Genomic DNA, 21,057 nt, shown 5'->3' on the forward strand with positions numbered 1-21,057 from the left:
TTGACTTTGAGGATGCATCCTTCAAGTGAAGAGAATGATAGTATTTGGGGTGTAACATTGGACCAGATTCATCAATGGCAGTATTACTGTCGCACGTGTCTTTCTTCGCATCCCGCTCATTGTTCACAATTGAAATGGAGCGGGGACTATCATTGAACTAGAACGGAATTGCTTTGTTAAGGTAGCCCTCATCATTGAGCAGCAGTTGGCTCTTGAAGAAGCTGCTCTTAAGGGTAGGGATCATCTTTCCTCGAAAGAGGCTGAAGAATTAGCATTTCAGGAAGAATGTTGTAGATAAGTGGCATCTCAGAGTCTAACCTTTTGATCTGACCTAGGCCTAAAACTTCAAATCAACCTGTCTATACCCCAAGACTCGCGATTTGGGAATTTCCCCAGCTATGACAGTTATCACGAGGTCTAACCAATGCTAGATGTAGAAATGCATAATAGATGGATACAAATATAATGAGATGTCCTGTAACCAGAAGGACAAACGTATATCTTTCTCATTAAGGGAGAAACGGGTGTTGAAAGTGTCTTGAGTTCCTAGAAATAATTCATTATATCACACTGGAACGGTTGCCGCCCATTAGGAGAATTCTGGGGCTTAGGCTGGTCCACGTGTTCCCTCCAACTTTAGGACAATTTCTCTAGTTCCGTAAAATGGGTGATAGCTGCATGTCGAGCACTTCGATTCTTCCAATTCGTTTTGCATTCTCCAAGATAACGGGTCAGCAGGCCTAGTGATGAGCAGCTAGAGTGTGTTATGTATTTTGTAGTCGAACTATATTCTTTCCAAATCATCGCCTTGGGTGAATCATCTTATCAGATATTTTGGAAAGTTACCTTAATATAAACCGCAACTTTTGCTTGGCTAGTTCTCAATCAGTGCGATTAAGAATTCACCTATAACCACCATAACTTGATAAATCGAACCACCTGACAGATGAAGAAGATATGGTGATCCCTGATTCTTTCAAGTGACGCCAAGCCTACTCTTTCACCCATTACAGTATGAGGCTCCAGAGACGGATTGTGAATCTGCAGTTATATTCAAGTATAAACCCTGTTTCTATAATCAATATGGAAAACGATGTGGCCAGAATAGTTCTTTCATTTATCCATTCAGAGAACGGTTTACAATAAGAGATGCATTCCATTCTACGTTTACATGAGTACATCTTCTGAATGCATCATAAGAGGGAATAAAAAAGTCAAAGCTATTTCACTTCATATGATCCACCTAATTGCCAGTATATATTGACAAAAGTTTATGGAGCCACGCCTTCTTAATTAGGCATAACCAGATGGTCGCCCAATTGGGAGAGTGAAAGAGAATAAAATTAAAAAAAACTAAGAGGTGCTTGCCTCCAAACTCAAAGAAGATTCCCTATCGATGAAAGTGATATCTTCTTCGTCCCAATTCATAATCTCCCTCGCATACTTAAGAGATTCATCCACACTATCCTGCTCAAGTCCCGTAACTAGGGAAACATACAGCTTGCGTTCAGTAAGCGAATGGAAGAGCCGTTTGAACTTCACTGCCATGTAGTGGAAAGCACGTCGTGCCAATGCAGGAGCCAGATTTACATAAGTCCCAATATTGGATTTATGGTCGATCAGTGGATGGTAATCACCAAACCATTCACAATGAGTTAAAGGAGACTGTTCAATCTTTTCTTTGAGCAGATCGAACTTGCTCATAATCAGAAGGAAGTCCTTTTTATAAAAGGTCGGATGAGTGAGGACACTTTCATAAAGCTCTTTGCTTGCCATCATCTTGTTTATCAGTAATCCTTTATTGTCCTCATAGAACTCATCGTATTCTGTCAATGAGATGCAGAACAAGACGATATTAACATCTTCGAACATCTCCAACCACTTGCAGTTTTCCCCTAGGCTTCTAGGATGCACCCTGATGAGTTGGTACCTACAGATTCAAGCAAAAGCTATATCAAATATAGTTTACCCAAATTCTGCAAACTCTGGCCAGCATGATCCTGCCCAGTCAAGAAAATTGCTTGCTTAATTTCCAAAAATATCATATATCAGCCTGGTTGACCATACTTTTATAGTTTGATGAACTTACAAGAAATAGAAGTTGATCGTGATTTTCTATCAAGTGCATTTTGGTGTGACATTTGCCTGAGGAGCAACAATGAAGAAACAATAACTTCCAGAACAAAAAAATACCACTTAAATCACCCAATTTCTCTGATAACTGTTCTTTGGGGTATATTAAGAGAACACGAAATTATTGTTTTAAGCTACTAAAGTTTTGGCTGTCGTCTCAGCTAGTGAACTAGTTAAACTGCAGGCTCATTCGGTAGCTCATTGATTGCCATGCCAGCTCGTCCTAGCACTTCATCAATTAAATTTGGGATGAAAAATAGCTGATTTACAAAATTTCACTAAGCCATATTAAAATCTGTGGTTGACAATACCAACAAGCCAACAAGCAATGTTAGTGAAGAAGAAGATTGTACCTCATCATGCTGTAGTGCTGATCAATGGAGTCTATGTATTCATCTGCTTTTGCTGACGTGGGAAATGAAAATTCCATGCTTGCAATACCATTAGAAGAGATCATTCCCTCTGCGCACAGAATATCCATATCAAAGGGCACTACTCTTCTTTTAAAGTCTCCACAGCCTGATATGAAAGAGAGCCTCAGTTGGCGAGACAGAGCAGTCGAATTTGTGATTATATTAGCACTGAATATAAAGCTGGAATCAAACATGTCTCGCCATTGAGAAAGTGCCTTTATTGTGATATTTATCCAAAATATTTAACATCTTTTGCAACGTAGGTGAAATCATGATTTATTATCGACTCTGGAGTGAATCAAACAAAAAATGGTGAACCCACAAATTAAGAAAGGTACAAGGACAGGAAAAGGATCTGATTTAAGGCTAGAAACTGCAAATTAATCAGAAAAGAGATCAAGATGTGCGACCTCACCCGCTTCAGAAAATACGTAGCCACTCTAGGGAGCTTTTCTAACTCATTCCTTCGGTTGTATGTGGCTTGAATGGCTTCATCCTTCCACAGTTCCTTGATAAGAGGTAAGTTTTCATGACTGGCACAATGAACGATGGCTTCTAGATTACCAGATGCTATTACCTTGAGAAGCCAATCCGAGAATCCTTTCAGCCTTGAGCCCATGGAATAGGTTGACTTAGTTTCCTCTGGATACATTGTCTCTGTCAATTGAGTAGTAATAAGTCCGGCAGATCCAGACAAAGAAATACATATGAAAACTAGTAGATTAATTTCTGCTATGACATTTCAGAGCATGTAAGGGCCTGCATGGTTGGCACTTATTTCTGTTCCCGAACAGAAATTTCTGTTTTTTTGTTCCTCGGAATAAAAAGGAACAGAAACGCGTTTGTGTGCGTTCTGTTCCTTTTTTGTTCTTTTTGTTCCCAGAACAAAAAAGAAACAGAAACAAGAAACACAAAAAACTTGTTTCTTGTTTCTGAAACACAAATCAGAAACACTTTGTTTTTTTTTCTTTTTTTTCTTATTTTTTGTTCTTCTTTCTTTTGGCCGGTCGCCGGCTCGGCCATGGCCGGCGACCGGCCGACGAGGGCCGGCGGCCTCGCCCAGCCACGGCGAGGCTCGCTGCCCCCGGCGAGGCCGACGCTCGCCGTCCCCGCGAGGCCGAGGCTCGCCGTAGCCGGGCGAGGGTCGGCCTCGCCATGGCCGGGCGAGCTCGAGCTCGCCCAGCCATGGCGAGGCCGACCTCGCGCCGGCCCGGGCGAGCTCGATCTCGCCAGATCCGGCGAGGCCGAGCTCGCCCGCCACGGCGAGCCTCGGCCTCGCCGGATCAAGGCGAGGCCGACCTCGCGCCGGCCCGGGCGAGCTCGATCTCGCCCGATCCGCCGAGCTCGCCTGTGCCGGCGAGGCCGAGCTCGCCCGGGCCGGCGAGCCTCGGCCTCGCCGGGCGGTGGCCCGGCGGGCCGCGCCGCCCGCCGCCGGGCGAGCTCGGCCCTCGCTGCCGGTCGCCGCCAAGGCTCGGCCGGCACCGCCAAAAGAAGAAAAAAATGAAAAAGAAAAAAAGAAAAAGGAAAAATAAGAAAAAAATTAGAAAAATAAAAGAAATAAAAAAATTATCCAAATTTACCAAACATGTTTCGTTTATTTTTTATTCCCGAACAAGTTTACCAAACGCGTATTTTTGTTCAAAATTGTTCCCCTAACAAATATTTTTTTCTATTTCTCCCTCGGAACAATTTTTAAACAAACACAACCAAACGCGCCCTAACTTTCCAAATGCCTCACATCCCATTGATCTAAAATCGCTCATTGATCTAAAAGAACCCAAAGTAACTGTTCAAACTCCAGAGGAAGTAATGCAGTTAAGAGAGGTTCAAAAGATGCTGTCTTTCCTTACGTTCTACCTGAAGAGCGGCATCCATCAATCATTAGTCCTTTTCCCTTCTCCCCTGAGCTTCCTCTCTCAAACCGTTCTTGCCCTACAAGCAACATGCCAAGATCTGATTATGACTATTTCCATCATCACAGAGGAGTATATGACAAGGCAAAGGCAGCTTTCTTCACAACATACCCGAAGGACTGGTTTGGTTAATTAACAGGCTTTTCCCCTTCTTCTTCAAAATTTCCTTTTCAAATCTCTCACGTCCTTCGAGCACTGTGCCCAGATAGCAGTATAGATTGCTCTGGATCATTAACTTCATTTTTTGACATTCATCTTGAGAAAAGGGGACACCATGCAGAATCTTGGCCTGAAATCAGTGCATAATCGAGTAAAAGTCACTTAGACAGCATTATATCCCTGAACTTAACACTGCTTTGCTTGACATCAAGATTAACAAAGCTGTTAGGTATACCTAGAAAGCACATAATGGAGTATGAATAACTGCTTGTCTAAGATTAATCAAAGCTTATAACTGTTCTAACTAATCTAACCTACTTGACTATAGTGCTTGTGCCAGATTTATCAAAGCCAACCAGAAGCAGTTTGTGATGAAAATCATTCTGGCCAAGGCTGTTTTGTGTCGTTTCCTCCCAAGAGTTTGCATTGGCTGGAGGAAGTGGCAAAGACAAGATTGAAACGACTAGCCTTGTCTTAGTCTGTAGATAAAACACCAAGCATCGCCAGAAGTTCAATAAATAAAAGAAGATAGAGACTCTTTATAACAAACAGTTCACATCATCACCAAAACTCACCTTCTCCCATATGCGGTCTTTAGCATACTTCTGCCCCGCTTCCTGATAGGATCCATCTGCATCCACCCAAAAATGAGGTTTTCTTTCGCATGCAAAAATTCAAGAACAAACATTCAATTGATTATCACAGGATGAATTGCATGTCAAGCAGAGTGAAATAATGCCTGGTGAATTACCTTGAGCATCCAAACCTCTTGTTTCGTAATTTCCCGGCCATTAATCAATACGTCTGTGTTTCCGTTGCTAGCATTTCTCTTAATGAAAACCCCAACATTTAACTGGGCACCGATTATTTGGCATGGTTTCTGCCCCTCCTGCCAAATTGACCAAGATTCAACATCATCAGCTTTTTTCATAGCGTGACAAAAGATGACGTGCAATGATAAGTTACAAGAGTGTAGAATCAAAACAAGCTTCTTAAGTAAGCTATATTTCAAACTCACCTTACCCCAAAACCCAGCTACTTTATCGTACCAGTAGTATCCTGGCCTTAGCTTTTTCGGAGGATTTGGGCAGCCCCGCAGCAGAAGCAACTCTTCATGATCAAGAGGCTCATCATTCACATAAACAAGGTTTGGGGGGATTTCATTTGCTGGGCACAATACCTCAGCACTCATTATTTGCTTAATTTCTGATTCTGGCAAGAGCCACTTTAGCATTCTAGAACATTTCCCCAGGTTACTTCGATTTATTTCATCGATCCTAAAGCCTATGCAGGTGACGCATTTTCTGCCTTCAGGCATCGATCCTATAGCTCTTAATACACATTTCTGACAATACTTTGCATTGCAAACAATGCAAACTTCTTTTTCTGTGAATCTGTTCCCTTTAAGGCAGCGGTAGCATGACCCTTTCTTTCCATTATTTTCAGCTCATTGCTTCATGGGGAAACTGTCGACCTCATTAAAAACAGATTCTTCGTCGAAATTATCAGCTGAGTCCGGATCTCTGAAAGTGACAGTAGATGGTTTCTTGACGTGGCGGGGCACCTTGTTATCGGATTCCTTTTCCCTTTGGGACAAATTGTTCGAGGACGGGCAGGAAGGAGTAGAATCTGCAGATCCCATTTGCATCCCATTTGCATATTGGCTTGCACAAAATCATCAGGTAATTTCGGCAAATGCGAGATTTCAGATAGAATATTCCTCTCGCCCTCGACCAAATCAGATGACTCGGAAACACATGCATCTTCACAATCACTGCCTCTAGAACTATCTACCTCACCGCTGATGTTAGGAAGGTAGCGTTTCCATTGCCAAGCGTGCGAGTGCCAGAGCCCGCATTACCAACTGAAGGCTCAATCGAATGAGCTGAAAAGAATACCTCTTTGGTTATTCTCAACTCCTCGAACAATCACATCAAAACCTTTCACTGCCAAGAGAAATGCAGCTCCGTTTTGTATCAACAAAGTAATTCAACCCGGAACCGACATTTAAGAATATGAAGCAACTCGACTTGAAGAAACAATTCGACGTGATTAATCCGATTACAGAATCACGTCTCCAACATCAAATCCACAAAAGCAAACACGATGAACGGAATAAAAACACGACATCTCAATTAAACAAGCACAATCCTGACAGAATAATCATCCCTCGGCTTCAACTTGACTAAACCAGGTGCACATCCCTCGAATGAGTTACTCAGGATTCTTCAGGCCGACTGGGCAAGCGGCGTCGGGGGTGAGCAGCGTCGGGGGCGACCGGGCGAGCAGCGTTGGGGGCGGCTGGGCGAGCGGCGTCCACCGAGGGGACGAGCGGCGTCGACGGCGAGCGGCTGAGCAGCGAGGCGAGCAAGGGGCGACGGCGTTCAGCGGCGGCGTCGAGGGCCAGCGGCTGAGCGGCGAGCAGCGTCGGCGACGGCAGAGGCAGAGAACGGGAGAGACTCAGAAGAAGAGAACTGTGAAAGTGTGAAGTGAACTGAGGGTAATTGATTTGGAGCTTTTTTTTTTTTTTTTTTAATTTTGGGCTTTTTTTGGAGCCCTAACCGGTAAAAGCCGGTTCCGGTTCCGGTTCCCGAACCGCGCTCAGCCCACAAGCCCGCTCTGGAGGGCCCCACCATGTGCTTGACCAAAGCAGCTGGACCTGATCTCGCCCATGGTCATCAAAATCTCCGCATTGTTCCTTGCGGCGAGCAGCAGAATGTAATTGTGGAGCTTTTCACGGATAGCGGTGTTGTACTTGATCAGCTTGTTCGAGTGCGTGTGCTTCTTGTACCAGTTGAGCCAGTGGATCTTCCGGCACTTGTCCACCAATCCTTTGCCTTCATCCAATAATTTCTTGATTGGATCCATTTCTTCCAAACGGTCCAGCTGTTCATAGAGATGGTATATATCCTTTATGATCGGCTCCATCTCGCTCAACGTGGAATCAATCTTCTCGAGGTGTGAACGAAATGTGGCGACGGTGTTGACTACGCGCTTAACAAGCAAGCACAGCTCGCCGAATGTTGTTCCCACGGCAGCTCCGGCGAAATCGACAGACATTTCTAGTTCCTTCTTTTTTTCTTTACCAAAAAAAAAAAATTAGAAACTTCGATGGGTCGCAAGGATGCTTCAAAGAACTGAAGCCCAGTCCGAAGGTTTGCAAAGAGGCTTTTCCCTGCTTTTTGTTCTGGGTTTTCTACAGAGGCGGGACGGAAGAGGAATGTTTCGGTCTTTTATAAAGGGAAATGAGGTCAAAAACTCTCATGGAATCGGAGTGAATTGTGTCTCGCGAGGGCCGCTGACCAATCCAAAAACGAGTGAGAAAATATTGTTAGCTGCCTACAACACTCGTTTTTGGAGTCCAACACCCTGACGTGTGCAAAATAAGACAACGGATTGTCGTTTTCGTGTTCTCTAGCCAGAAGGTCATTTCCCTACCTGCCTACGGATTGTATGTATAATATGGCTAGCCAGTTACACGAGCATATATTCACGAACATATCTATACATATTTCCGTACAAAAAAAAATTGCCGGGGGGGGGATATGTGGAGCCATCGAAGCCATACAAATACAAAGCACCAAAAAGGACCGGTTGACTCTCCCTTCCCTCAGAAAGCCTGTTCAAAAATGTTTTCTCCCTCAGAAAGCCTGTTCAAAAATGTTGACTCTCCCTTCCCTCTCTCTATAAAAAAGAAACAAGTGAGGATGAGGGAGGAAGGTGAAAACATTTTTTTGGGATGATAGCTAGTACCACATCTCGGCTTGTTTTGGGATCAAGAAATGAAAGAATTTTACTTATGATCTCATCAATAAGTAGTACAAGAAGTAGAATGGTTGCAAAAGATAAAAGTAGGTAGACGAAGTATGGAGAGCCAAACAAGTAGGATGACTAAAAGGTGCAACTTCTACTTACAAAAATCTGTATTATATGGACGCAATTTCCAAAGAGAAGCGCCCGGGGACTCAAATTATAACGAAAGAAAGAATGAAGAAGCCACATGTGAACTTTCCCCGCAACATCATTCGTGAGGACGGTAATGTGGAGAGGAGGAATGGATCCCCCTTATGGTGGGTGGATGAGTGGTCCGCGAGGAAAGAAGAAAAGAGAAGTCGGAAAAAGAGCAAAAAGGAGAGCTGCGTGCCTCCGTAAAAGGCGAACCTCCACTTTTTTTAAATACAATAGGAGAGTCTCAAATTAGCCTTTAGATGGAAGTTGACCCCTCGAAGGTCTGTCTAATTTCTGACCAAAACAAAAAAACAAAAAAGGTCTCTGTAATCGGGGATCGTGCCCGGAGCGTCTCTCTCTCTCTCTCCCCGCTCTCTCCATCGTCCACCTAAACAAAACAGCACGCGACACCCTGGTTTGGTTTTTGGTTTTTGGTTTTTGGTTTTTGGTTTGGTTTGGTTTCCAAAACGACCGAGCAGTAAGTAGTAGGAGGAGACTAGTTGGCTGGCGCAGGAGGAGGAGCAGGAGCAGCAGGAGAGGTAAAGATCGAGAAGGAGGGTCCGAGATTGCGGTGGTGCCGCCCCCTTGACCAGGTGTTTCGGTGTGCGCTAAAAAGAGCAGGGAGCCCCAGCCGCCTCCTCTCTCCTCCATTTGATAATCGCAGAGAAGGTCGTCCTTTTTCTTCGCGATAATCATGATAAAATAACGAGCGAAATGACGGATGATAAGGAAAACGTCACATCATGGTGATGGGTGCTGTGACGTCATTTCCAAAAAGCTCACCCGTGCGCGCTGGCCCCGACACAGATATGCTAATGATGTATGGCGGTTACATCCGTTGACCTAGACTTGGTTCTACTAGGAACAAGAGTATCCGTTAATTTGACTTCAGCAACTTTAATATCCTAAACACTTTATATCTGTAATAAATTTACTCAAAATTATATTTTTTATCATAAAAAATTTCAAATTAGTACACCTGTGATAAATTTACCTCGACTGATCATAAAAAATCATAAACTGATATTTTATCCCAAACTAATTTATCTCTCCCTTCCCTCTCTCTATAAAAAAGAAACAAGTGATGTGCGAATCAGCGACCGTGTCGTCGAGAACGGACGATGATGTTTTGCTTCGCGACGAGGGCGAGGAAGGTGAGGATTGGGGCCCCACGAATCCCCCAACCCAAAAAAAGACAGACAATTTTACAAAACCCGATGAAAAGCAGAGGGGACATTAATATATAAATCAAAAAACGAGATTATTAAAAGAATAACTTAGTCTCCACTCCTCGGCTCCCTCGAAATCCACGACGAAATATCGCCCCCCACCCCCACGGTCCCTCATTGGCCTGCGTTCGCCGTCGCCACGTGTCGCGCTGTCGGGTGGCGTCGGGGGAATCGCCCGGGGGGCGGGTCCCGCCGGCCACCGACCAGGGCCGCCCCACGCGGGCCCCCACTCCTGCCTCCTTCCTCCTCCACCTTGCGGCGCTTGCGTCTTTCCGTTCCAACTACCCGCCCTACGCTTTTGCTAGGGTGGTAGGTGCGCAGCCCTCGAAGATTCCCTTTCCCGCCCCGACCGATGTTCTTAACGAGGAAGGAAATGATATTATATAAAACGTTTTTCAGGACAAAACAGCATTAATAATCAATGATTTGTCTCGTGATGTGCTGAGGCTAGCCACGATGTTTTTGGTCTGATCTGGGGCGAGATACGAAGCAGATACGGATGGGAAAATCGAGCTCCATCGTGATCTCATCAAGCGCCCATTATCAAAAGTAGGCACTTCGTTTCCTCCTTCTCCTGATCTTCGCGCATTTTCATGTTCTCCAGCTAGAAGGTCATTTCCGAAGCCGAACAGCGGGGAAAGGACTAAGAGTGCGCGGGGACGTCACGCGCTAGCGAATCGAGTATGTGGAAGACAAGGCAAGAATGATGCAGCCGAGATATAAAAAAAAAAAAAAGTGGTGGAATAAAACGATGGCCAACCGGCTCGTTCCCTTCAGTCGTGCTGACACTCGACACACGGTGGCTTTCATCGTATAAAAGAAAAGGAAGGAAGGAAGGAAGGAAGGAAGAGAGCAAAAACAAAGAAGAAGAAGAAGGACCGAAAAGACTAGCGCGGGTGAATGCTATACAAAAACCCAGAAAAGGAAAAAAAGAAAAAAGAAAAAACACCAACGAAACTCAAGATCGCGCGCCAATCGAATCAATAACATTCAAGACTGGGACAGAATGCGGAGGGAGAGAGAGCACTCACAGAATTACAATGCTCGTCGTCGCTGGCCGAGGCCTCGTTGCTTCACAACTCAAAAACCCTCGCGAGAGCTTCCTTCAATAGAGAGAGAGAGTGTCGTCTGTATGGGCTACGTTGATGGTGCTTGAGCGATGAGGTAAGGGAAGTTAACGTGAATTTATAGAGAAGGGCTGCAGGAAGAGAGAGAGAGAGAGAGAGAGAGAGAGAGGAAGTGAAGATAAAAAGGGGGGTGGATATGGAGTCATCGAAGCCATACAAATACAAAGCACCAAAAAGGACCGGTTGACTCTCCTTCCCTCAGAAAGCCTGTTCAAAAATGTTTTCACCTTCCTCCCTCATCCTCACTTGTTTCTTTTTTATAGAGAGAGGGAAGGGAGAGTCAACATTTTTAACAGGCATTCTGAGGAGAAAACATTTTTGAACAGGCTTTCTGAGGGAAGGGAGAGTTAACCGGTCCTTTTTGGTGCTTTGTATTTGTATGGCTTCGATGGCTCCACATATCTCTCCCCCCCCCTTCTTTTATCTTCACTTCCTCTCTCCTTTGGTTGATGGTAGTCTTTTCCACGCTGCATTGATTGAGTTAAAAACCGGATTGACCTGCGCGACGGGCCGGGCACGTGCCTGCTGATGGACAGCCAGCTTAGGGCAACCTCACCTTTGGTTGATGGGAGGTAGGCAAAAAGCAATTTCGTCGAATTGAATATTAAAAAGAATAAAAAATAAAAAAGGAAGAAGAAGAAGTAAAGAGCCGAAGTCTCTCAGCAAGAGACACCTCCTCTCTCTCTCTTCCTGCAGCCCTTCTCTATAAATTCACGTTAACTTCCCTTACCTCAAGTTGAAGCCGAGGGATGATTATTCTGTCAGGATTGTGCTTGTTTAATTGAGATGTCGTGTTTTTATTCCGTTCATCTTTGTTTGCTTTTGTGGATTTGATGTTGGAGACGTGATTCTGTAATCGGACTGCTTCAAACGCTTATTCTGTAAATGGGTCTTCTCGCACATTGCTGGCTCTGTAAGACTTTGATTTCTTGAATGACACCTCCGCTTCAAGTTGTTGAATTCATTGTTGAAGCTTAGCAAATAGCATTCACTTTTTGCAGACATGTTTTTATGAACTGATAGCTTCAGTAGTCGTCAGTTTGAGCTGTTTCTAGTGATTAAGCTCTTCATAATTTTCAATAAAAATAAATCAAATCAGAATTTAGTTCCATAGTGTAGCTCATGTCAGGATATTGCTGCAATTAGTCCGTGATGATAGAAACTAAGCGTTGACAAAATTGTAGGTAAGAAGGCCTTGTGGGAGCATAATGTCTATGGATTGACCCCTACAATTGGCTCCGCAAACCATCTATTGGTAATGACAAATTGTATCTATGTCGAGTGATTCTTTTTTCCATTTGTTTCATTTACACATTTTTTCTGCTAACTTGGGGTATTGCAATGCAGCAACATGCTGAAGAGCACAGAGATGCTGTCCTCATGCAGGAAGTTACGGAGCTTTTGAAGAAGAATAACTTGCCATTGCAACCCAGCACGGCCGATATTGTCTTCAGGTTCACTTCCGTGCTGTTTATCCTGTTTTCATGCTGTTTATCCTGAGAAGGAGTTATCATGTGGTAAGCCATTATTGCACTTAATTGTGTGAAATGTACTGCATGGTTATCAAGCAATTTATCCAATTTATTAGTGGCTTTTATATATGATTTAATCAACTTGTTTTTGTATTAATCATTGTCTGCATTGCTACTCTCAATCTAATAGTTTTCTCATGTTATTGGATATCCTTTTTTCCATGGAAAAATTTTCCAGCATTTGTAACGATACAGACAATTTGGGGGTTGCTCACAAAGTATTCAAAGAGATTTGTCAAGGGTGGCGTGAAATTGCATGAAGCTGCATTTGACATCTGGATGGAGTTTGCTGCAAAAGTAGGTGAGTAACACTCACTCTGTCTCCCGTTGCTGCTCTCAAGCCCTTGTCCCTCAGCAATTTTTGTTTTCCATTTCTTCCCACAGGTAGTTTTCTCATCCAGGTCCCGCCACTTACTACAAAAGATGGGATGTGCTTGAATATATTCTTCTTTGGCCATTTTTTCCTTTCTGGAGATTTATGTGATGCTGGACAGGTATGAGATCTTCTATGAAAGGTAATCTAGTATCCTGAAGTTGAGTCTATAACATCCTTTTATTTCAGCTTATTGAAGGTATCCAAGGAATATAAGTTGTTCTCAGAGACACTATATCTCACTGTGTATCTGATTGACTGGTTCTGTCTCAAAATTACATTGAAAGACGGAGACTTCAGCCATATTTCTTGCTAGATGGACGCTGGATGACTCACGCCACCCTTGGGTCTGTTCTCTATCTTGCATTTCTTTCATCGCCACAAGCTTACAATTTGATTAACTGGATATTAACTTACCTTTTGCTTTCTGTAGAATTCGACGTTGGAATTCTACACATCTTATAAGGCATCTGACCTGAAGACTATGGTATCTGCATTGCAAATGTCTCACATCCCATCGCTCTGTGCTGTAAAAGAAACCGGAGTAACTGTTCGAACTCCAGAGGAAGTAATGCAGTTAAGAGAGAGGTTCAAAAGATGCCGTCTTTCCTAATGTAATACCCGAAGAGTGACATCTATTAATCATCGGTCTTTTTCCCTTCTCCCCTGACCTTCCTCTTTCAAACCGTTTGCATCCTACAAGCAATGTGCCAAGATCTAACCATGACTATTTCCATCATTGCAGAGGAATATATGAAGAGGCGAAGGCAGCTTTCTTCACAACATACACGAAGAACTGGGTTGGTCAAATAACAGGCTTTTCCCCTTCCCCCTCAAAGTTTCCTCTTTAAATCTCTCACATCCTTCGAGCAGTATGCGCAGATAGCAGTATAAATTGCTCTGGACCATTAACTTCATTTTTTGACGTTCATCTTCAGAAAAGGGGACACCATACAGAATCTTGGCCTGAAATGAGTACATAATGGACTAAAAGTCGCATAGACAGCATTATATCCCTGAACTTAACACTGCTTCGCTTGACATCAAGATTTAAAAAGCCATTGGGTCCACCTAGAAAGCACATAACGGAGCATGAATCACTGCTTGTCTAAGATTAATTTAAGCTTAGAACTGTTCTAACTAATGTAACCTGCTTGAATACAGTGCTTGTGCCAGATTTATCAAAGCCAACCAGAAGCAGTTTGTGATGAAGATCATTCTGGCCAAGGCTGTCTCTGGTCGTTTCCTCACCAGACTTCACATTATCCGGAGGAATTGGCGAAGACAAGACTGAACGGACTAACCTTGTCGTAGTCTGTAGATGAAAACACCAAGCATCGCCAGAAGTTCAATAAATAAAAGAAGATAGAGAATCTCTATAGCAGAAAGTCCACATCATCACCAACGACTTACCTTAAGCATTCTTCTGCCCTTCTTCCTAAGAGGATCCATCTGCACTCGCCCAACAATGAGGTTTTCGTTCGCATGGAATTCCAGCTAACTGCAAATTTTCATGAACAAGCATTCAGTTGATTATCATAGGATGAACTGCATATCAAGCAGTTATTAGTTGCTGGAACTATTACAGGCCAAAGTGCAGGAAGAATGTATAAGCAACATGTACATCCATGTCACGCCTGTATTCTTCATTCATTTCAGAAACTAAAATGTAAGAAGTTCGACGAGCGACAGCTCAAAGACCTAACCTGCTTCTTAGCATTTCTCCCTTTTCCTGAACCGTTCGAGCATCTCCTCCACAGCTCCTCCGTCCCTGACGCACGACATCGAGATGACAAATAAATTTTTCACAGAGAACCAACGATTACCAGCAGAAGTAGGGACGACGGTCAGGTTTTTAGGGACTTGCAAAGACGACTGACAAGGACCACCTGAATCGAAGCTGCAATTCGCCGAACCTGCTGAGGACGCCGATGCAACCACTGCAAGCTCGAGGAGAAGCCACAGACGGCGAAGGCGGGAAGGCCGGCGGTGAGCCGGGCCGAGTGTTGAGGAAATCATCGTCGACCGTGAAAGTTAAGTACTGAACACCATCGGAAGTGGGGAAGGGATTGGCCCGTGGATGAATCGAGCGACAAGGAACTCGTGTGTTCCTGACTCTGGCTTTTTTAAGTACGAAGTCGACTGAGCTGTTGACTCTCCGTCGTCCAGGTTCCAGGAAAAGGTGGCGAGCCTGTCTTTCGGAAGGAAACTTCCACCTGCCGCGCAGATGAATATAAAACCTGGATGTGATATTTGCCTTTTTTGGTCTTTTTGGTTTTGTCAAAAATTGAGATGATTTAAAAAATAAAAGGAATAAAAAGAAGTGTTATATAAGGAGGGGAGCTGCACGAAAGAGAGAAAGGAAAAAGACAGGAAAGGACGAGCAAGAAGAATCCACATCCACGCCTTGACGGTAAGTGCTCGCTCTACTCATTCTTTCAATTGGAGAAATTTTCGAAATTAAATTCAAAGTTAAGTGAAATTCGATCAGGAAGATCGACTTTTATAGTTGATGAGCTGTTGGATTTTATAAAAATTGTGGATTATGGCATTGTGAAGCTATAGGGGTTGACTGGAATCGATTTTGAGTAACCGCTAGTCATAATACAATTTTAGGATTTCGCATGTGAGTTCTACATTGCGTATGGCTTGAATAATTACTTTGGCTAAGGATTTGTGGAGGTGCCATTTTATCAGCATTTGAGTTTAGTTTAGCCAATTCATAAATGAGGTAGCTTTTACTTCTTCTTTTTTTTTGTCAGTTCTACTCTATTCTTACTCTATACTCACTCTCGAGACTTTTGTTACCTCTTGCACGAGCCGTGGGAAACCCACTCCCGAAATTTACACGTTAATTCAAGAGTAAGTGAGGTAGCTTTTACTTGAATTTGACATTATTTCTCACTTATGATAAGATTGCAAGCTCAATACTTAAATTATTGTATTTTGTCATACACTTTCCCAAATAAAAAGCGCTATCTCTTTTTCAGATTTGTAAACTTATATTTTGAAAATCAATATGTATTTTATATATATACACACACACATATATATTAAGAGTTATGAAATGTATTTTTGTTTCATAAAATCCAAATCAAACATTTACTACCTTTTGATTATTTAAAATGGCATGGAGGGCATTTTTGGAAATGATTTATGAGTTCATTATTTTGAAATAGTTTGAGCATGGTTTATGAAAGGGATTGCAAAAAGGTAATATGTATTGATTTTTAAATATGATTTATGAAAGGTATTATGCTATGAAAGGATAAATTTAGTATTGTGAAAAACAAACAAATTTTGTATTGGTCTTGTGGAAAGAATTGATTTGTGAAACCATTTGTGATATTGCGATCTTGGAGCCACCTTTAAGGTTGAAGATCTATGTGTTAGATAAAGTCTCGTGGGAGGGCCTTGTACTTGGATTGTGTTGGTCAAGGCTTAGTGCAACAAGTCTCATGAAGGTACTTGTAAAATATGTGTCAAAGGACTAACTTACATTTACAACACAAGTCTTGTGGGAGTCAACTCTAGGACTTTGTACTATTGATATATATTAGTCATGAACCAAGTGATACACGATGATACAAGTCTCATGGGAGCCACCTGTAAGGCATTGAATCGTTTATTAAGTATGTAATTGATTATTGACATGTGAATTGATGAGATTGATCAACGAACTTGAATATTGATGTTTGAATTGTGGTGGTGGATTAAATGAGTTATTTTGGATTTGTATCAAGTTTTGTTGAATTAAAAAACTCATAGTTGCTTTGATATGTATAGTATATCTCAAGATTGAGCTATGAGTTTTTGGTATTACTTTGTATACATGTACAGTGATTGTTCGATTTGTTTAGAAAAGATGTATTACTCACTAAGATATGATTACTCATCCAATTCCTCTTAAAAGCCTTCTATATTCCTAAGTTAGCAGTCGATAGTACAAGAAAACTATGGATGAGGATTTTTTGGGAGTGGGATATTGGGTATGCGTTGATGATGTATTCATAAGTTTTGTTAAATTATAGAAACTCTGATATGTTGTTTGACTTTGAGGATGCATCCTTCAAGTGAAGAGACAATAGTAGTGTCATTACCCCCATTCTTGTAGGATTGGGGGTGTAACATTGGACCAGATTCATCAATGGCAATATTACTGTCCACATATCTTTCTTCACAACGCGCTCATTGTTCACAATTGAAATGGAGCGGGGACTATCATTAAACTAGAACGGAATTACTTTGTGAAGGTAACCCTCATCATTGAGCAGCAGTTGGCTCTTGAAGAAGCAGCTCTTAAGGGTAGGGATCATCTTTCCTCGAAAGAGGCTGAAGAATTAGCATTTCAGAAAGAAGGGAAAATTGTCCAAAAAGTCCTAAATCTATTGCACTTTTGCCAATTTAGTCCTAAACCTTTTAACTTTACCAATTGAGTCCTAAACATTTTCACTTCTTGCTAATTTAGTCCATCCAACTAATTTTGGTAGAAAATGCTGACGTGGGCGTCGGCGATGCCACGTAGGGACTCCACGCCGACGTAAATAATTTTTAATAATATTTTAATATCTTTTGGCATTTTTTTGAATATTTTATTTTTTTCCTTCTTTTTTTTTTTTGGCTTTTTCCTTTGCCTTTTCCAGTGGCGGCCACCGGCCACAGGGCGACCGCTCGCCACCGGCCACACTGGGGCTGGCCTCACTCGCGACAAGCAAGGCTGGCCGAGTGAGGAGGAGCACCGACGAGGGGAGCCCTCGCCCAGGCGCGGCCCGACAAGAGTTGCTTGGGCGAGACGACCCTCCCCCTAAGCCCGGGCGGCCTCGCCGCGCGTCGTTCGAGAGACGGCGACACGGGCGAGGCCGCCCGGCCCGAGGCAAGGGCCGGCCTCGCTAGATGCAAGGGAGCCCTCGTCGGGCTCGCCCTCACCCAGCGAGCATCGGCCTTGCCTAGACCAAATCTAGCAAAGGCCCCTCGCCCACGGTTGGGCGGGCGTCGGCCTATGGTCGATGGCCGAGCCGTCGCCCGCCTGGCCGGGGCGAGGCTAACGCCGCCCGAGCAAGGGTGAGCCTCCCCAAATGCGGCGAGGCTGGCCCTCGCCGAGGCTAGGCGGCCTCGCCTAGCGTCGCCGTCGCCCGACCGACGCCTAGCGAGGCCGCCTAGCCTAGGGAGGGTTGGCCTTGCCCAGGCGACCCCCTTGCTAGGCCACGTCTAGGCGAGGGCTCCCCCCCGGGTGCTCCTCCTCGCCCGGTCGGGCCTCGCCCGTGGCAAGTGAGGCCCGTGGCCCGCTGTGGCTGGCCACCGGAAAAGGCCAAGGAAAAAGCCAAAAAGAAAAAAGAAGAAGGAAAAATAGAAAAATTCAAAAATTCAAAAATATATATATTAAAATATTATTAAGAATTGTCAACGTCGGCACAGCTAGCCCCACGTGGCATCATCGGCGTCCACATCAGCATTTTCCGGCCAAATTGGCGGATGGATCAATCAAGCAAGAAGTGAAAAGATTTAAGACTCAATTGGCAAAGTTAAAATGTTTAAAACCGGAATTGGCAAAAAAAAAAGTGCAATAAATTTAGGATTTTGGACAATTTTTCCTCAAGAAGAATGTTATAGATAAGTGGCATCTCAGAGTCTAACCTTTTGATCTGACCTTTTGATCTGACCTAGGCCTAAAACTACAAATCAACCTGTCTATGCCCCAAGACTCATGATTGGGGAATTTCCCTAGCTATGACAGTTATCATGAGGTCTAACCAATGCTAGATGTACAAAAAAATGCATGATAAATCGAACATACAAAATAAAAACATCATAAGCTGTCCTGTAACCGGAAGGACGAACGTATATCTTTCTCATTAAGGGAGAGACGGATGATGAAAGTGTCTTTAGTTCCTGAAACAATTCATTGTACCACACCGGAACTTTTGCGGCCCATTAGGAGATTTATGGGGCTTAGGCTGGTCCACGCGTTCCCTCTAAGTTTAGGACAATCTCTCAAGTTCCATAAAATGGGTGATAGCTGTGCGTGTCGAGCACTTCGATTCTTCCAATTTGTTTTGCATTATCTCAATGATAATGGGTCAGCAGGCCTAGTAATGAGCAGTTATAATGTGTTATGTATTTTGTAGTTGAACTATATTCTTTCCAAATCATCACTTTGGTGAACTTTTTCCTGCCTGTTGAATTATTTTATCAGATATTTTGAAAAGTTACCTTAATATAATTCGTAGTTTTGAATAAAGTAGAGATTCATCTCTTGCCCTCCTGCAATTGTCGATTCGCTTATGACAGCAAATCTCACTTCATGATTAACAAATGAAATTCAACACCTATTTCTTCTTCTCTTTATTTATATAATCAGACAAAAAACAAGTATGGGGGGAGTTTTATCTAGTCCAAAGCATGACATCATTTCTCCATGAGTTATGTGCAATTACAAAGACCCTATTATTTTCCCTAAACTCAACTAATACAAAGCCTATATAAAAGAAAAGCATCAGATATGATCTTATAAAGACAAATATATTGCCTCGGAGACTGGAAAGACTTATCCGGTATTGACCGCCAAAAAGGCCGTACATGGATTTTTAGTAATTCATCAGCAGCACAGACCAGACGATACCATTTGCTTGCCCTGGATTTCCTTTCCTTTCTCCCCTCTTTGAAGCAACAAAAAGAAGAGGGAAACAAGGAAAGAAAGAAAAAAAAAGTTACAGAAAAACCAAGTGACGACCTCTGAGAGCACACAGATACAAAATCAGCCATGTTCCTTCCAAAACCACCTGATCAACTTCCCTATAAAAACCCGAACTTTCACATCCCAACATCATCAACCAAAACAGCTTCCAAATTTATCAGTTACCATCTCCCTTCCTCCCTCCACTTCTGTCTGAGAGTTTAGTTCAGCTCAGTGAACTGAAATTCTGATAATTCTGAAAACATCAGCCATGTCCGTGGTCATTGACAAGTGGACCAGGAAGCTACGCGAAAAGGGTCAAGCCATATTCTCGGCTGGCTCGGCAAACTCCGCCGGCGAAGCTGGTCAAGCGGAGACCGGAAGCTCAGGCTGGCTGTCTCCGGTTTTCAGCCGAGCCAAGCAAGTCGGGTCACCATCTCTTTTCTGCTCCGAGGCCTCGGTGGGTATGCTTGTTGAGTGTTTCAGCCCTTGAAATCACAGACCATACTCGGCTTTCGCTACGTCAAAGCTTTCGCTCCGTCTTGGGTCTGGAATTGTCTCTGCATATGCTTCCTTCCCAGGAGTATGTAACAAGAAACGCGCTTCCTTTTTCAAACTAATAACGTCAATTGTTCGAGTTTTCTTGTTGTATTTCCTGGAAATTACAAGTAGATGGAATTTCCATCAACTGCGTAAGAACAGTCCAAGCCTCCACGTAATAATTACGTGTAGGGATTCCGTTGGTTTCCCCCTCCCCACGTTTCCAATAAGATGAATTTCATTTTCGGCACATTGGAGGGTGTCCCTTTCGGTAATTTAGGCCATTTTGCAGACTCATTGATCCTGATCTAAATGATATCGGAAGTTTCAAAACAGTGAATTGGAAAGATAAGGTCAACCATCTGAATCAGTGGGTCATTGCAAATGCGCTTATCCTGCCGCCCCTAGATAGTCCCAAATCGAAGGGGGTCTACTTTTCCCGTGGATTAAGCAAATTCCTGTGGGTTGCGGGTGGGGTCTGGGGTGTAGCACACGCATCAGATACAGTAGCCAGAATTTTAGCCAAGTTAATTTGAATGTACTTCGCTAATCATTGTAACCAGATCTCCTTTTCACCAGAAAAGACAAAAGAATTCGACCAGATACTCAATTGGGTGAATAAAAAACGATCCATGATCCAAAACCTCGGGCTAAATGTTCGGAATTGATGAATTTCGAAGGCGATAGTAAATTTTTCAATAGATTAACTCGACTGCTGCATTGTCCTCGACCCAGGATTGGAATTTTTCAAAGCTCCCAGATGATATTTCTCCAATATCAAGAATGCTTCGTCAAACAGTACCGAAAAACTGATCAATATCGAAACACGGCTGCATACATGTACTCTTGACTTGGCATTCACAATCCAATCACGTCTCTGCCCCAAGATAAAACGAAGCCGTTGTTTTAGAATATTCTCCAGCTATATCCTTCACCTTGTCACGTTTTGACAGTATCCGTGGCCTCCGAAGGACATCAATTATTGTTCTCCCACGCGAAACAGGATATTTTTATCGT

General features: G+C 43.3%; 1 protein-coding gene and 1 long non-coding RNA gene across 2 annotated transcripts; one reads left to right on the plus strand and one right to left on the minus strand.

The window, feature by feature from the left end:
• Nucleotides 1–1,096: 1,096 nt before the first annotated feature.
• LOC104429913 (extra-large guanine nucleotide-binding protein 2-like) lies at nt 1,097–7,678 on the minus strand. The gene is made up of 6 exons (XM_039302486.1): nt 7,252–7,678; nt 5,637–6,064; nt 5,370–5,507; nt 5,194–5,249; nt 2,487–2,783; nt 1,097–1,930 (listed from the first exon to the last, which is right to left on the minus strand). Exons 1-6 carry the CDS (start codon nt 7,676–7,678, stop codon nt 1,354–1,356), a joined length of 1,923 nt encoding a protein of 640 aa, XP_039158420.1. The 3' UTR covers nt 1,097–1,353.
• A 3,982-nt stretch (nt 7,679–11,660) lies between these two features.
• Nucleotides 11,661–13,118, plus strand: LOC104439503. Its single transcript, XR_005546593.1, has 5 exons — nt 11,661–12,177; nt 12,270–12,376; nt 12,633–12,755; nt 12,856–12,948; nt 13,017–13,118. It is a non-coding gene; the product is annotated as an uncharacterized LOC104439503 (long non-coding RNA).
• The last annotated feature ends 7,939 nt before the right edge of the window (nt 13,119–21,057 follow it).

The sequence above is a fragment of the Eucalyptus grandis genome, chromosome 9 (genome assembly GCF_016545825.1).
Source record: "Eucalyptus grandis isolate ANBG69807.140 chromosome 9, ASM1654582v1, whole genome shotgun sequence".
NCBI lineage: Eukaryota > Viridiplantae > Streptophyta > Magnoliopsida > Myrtales > Myrtaceae > Eucalyptus > Eucalyptus grandis.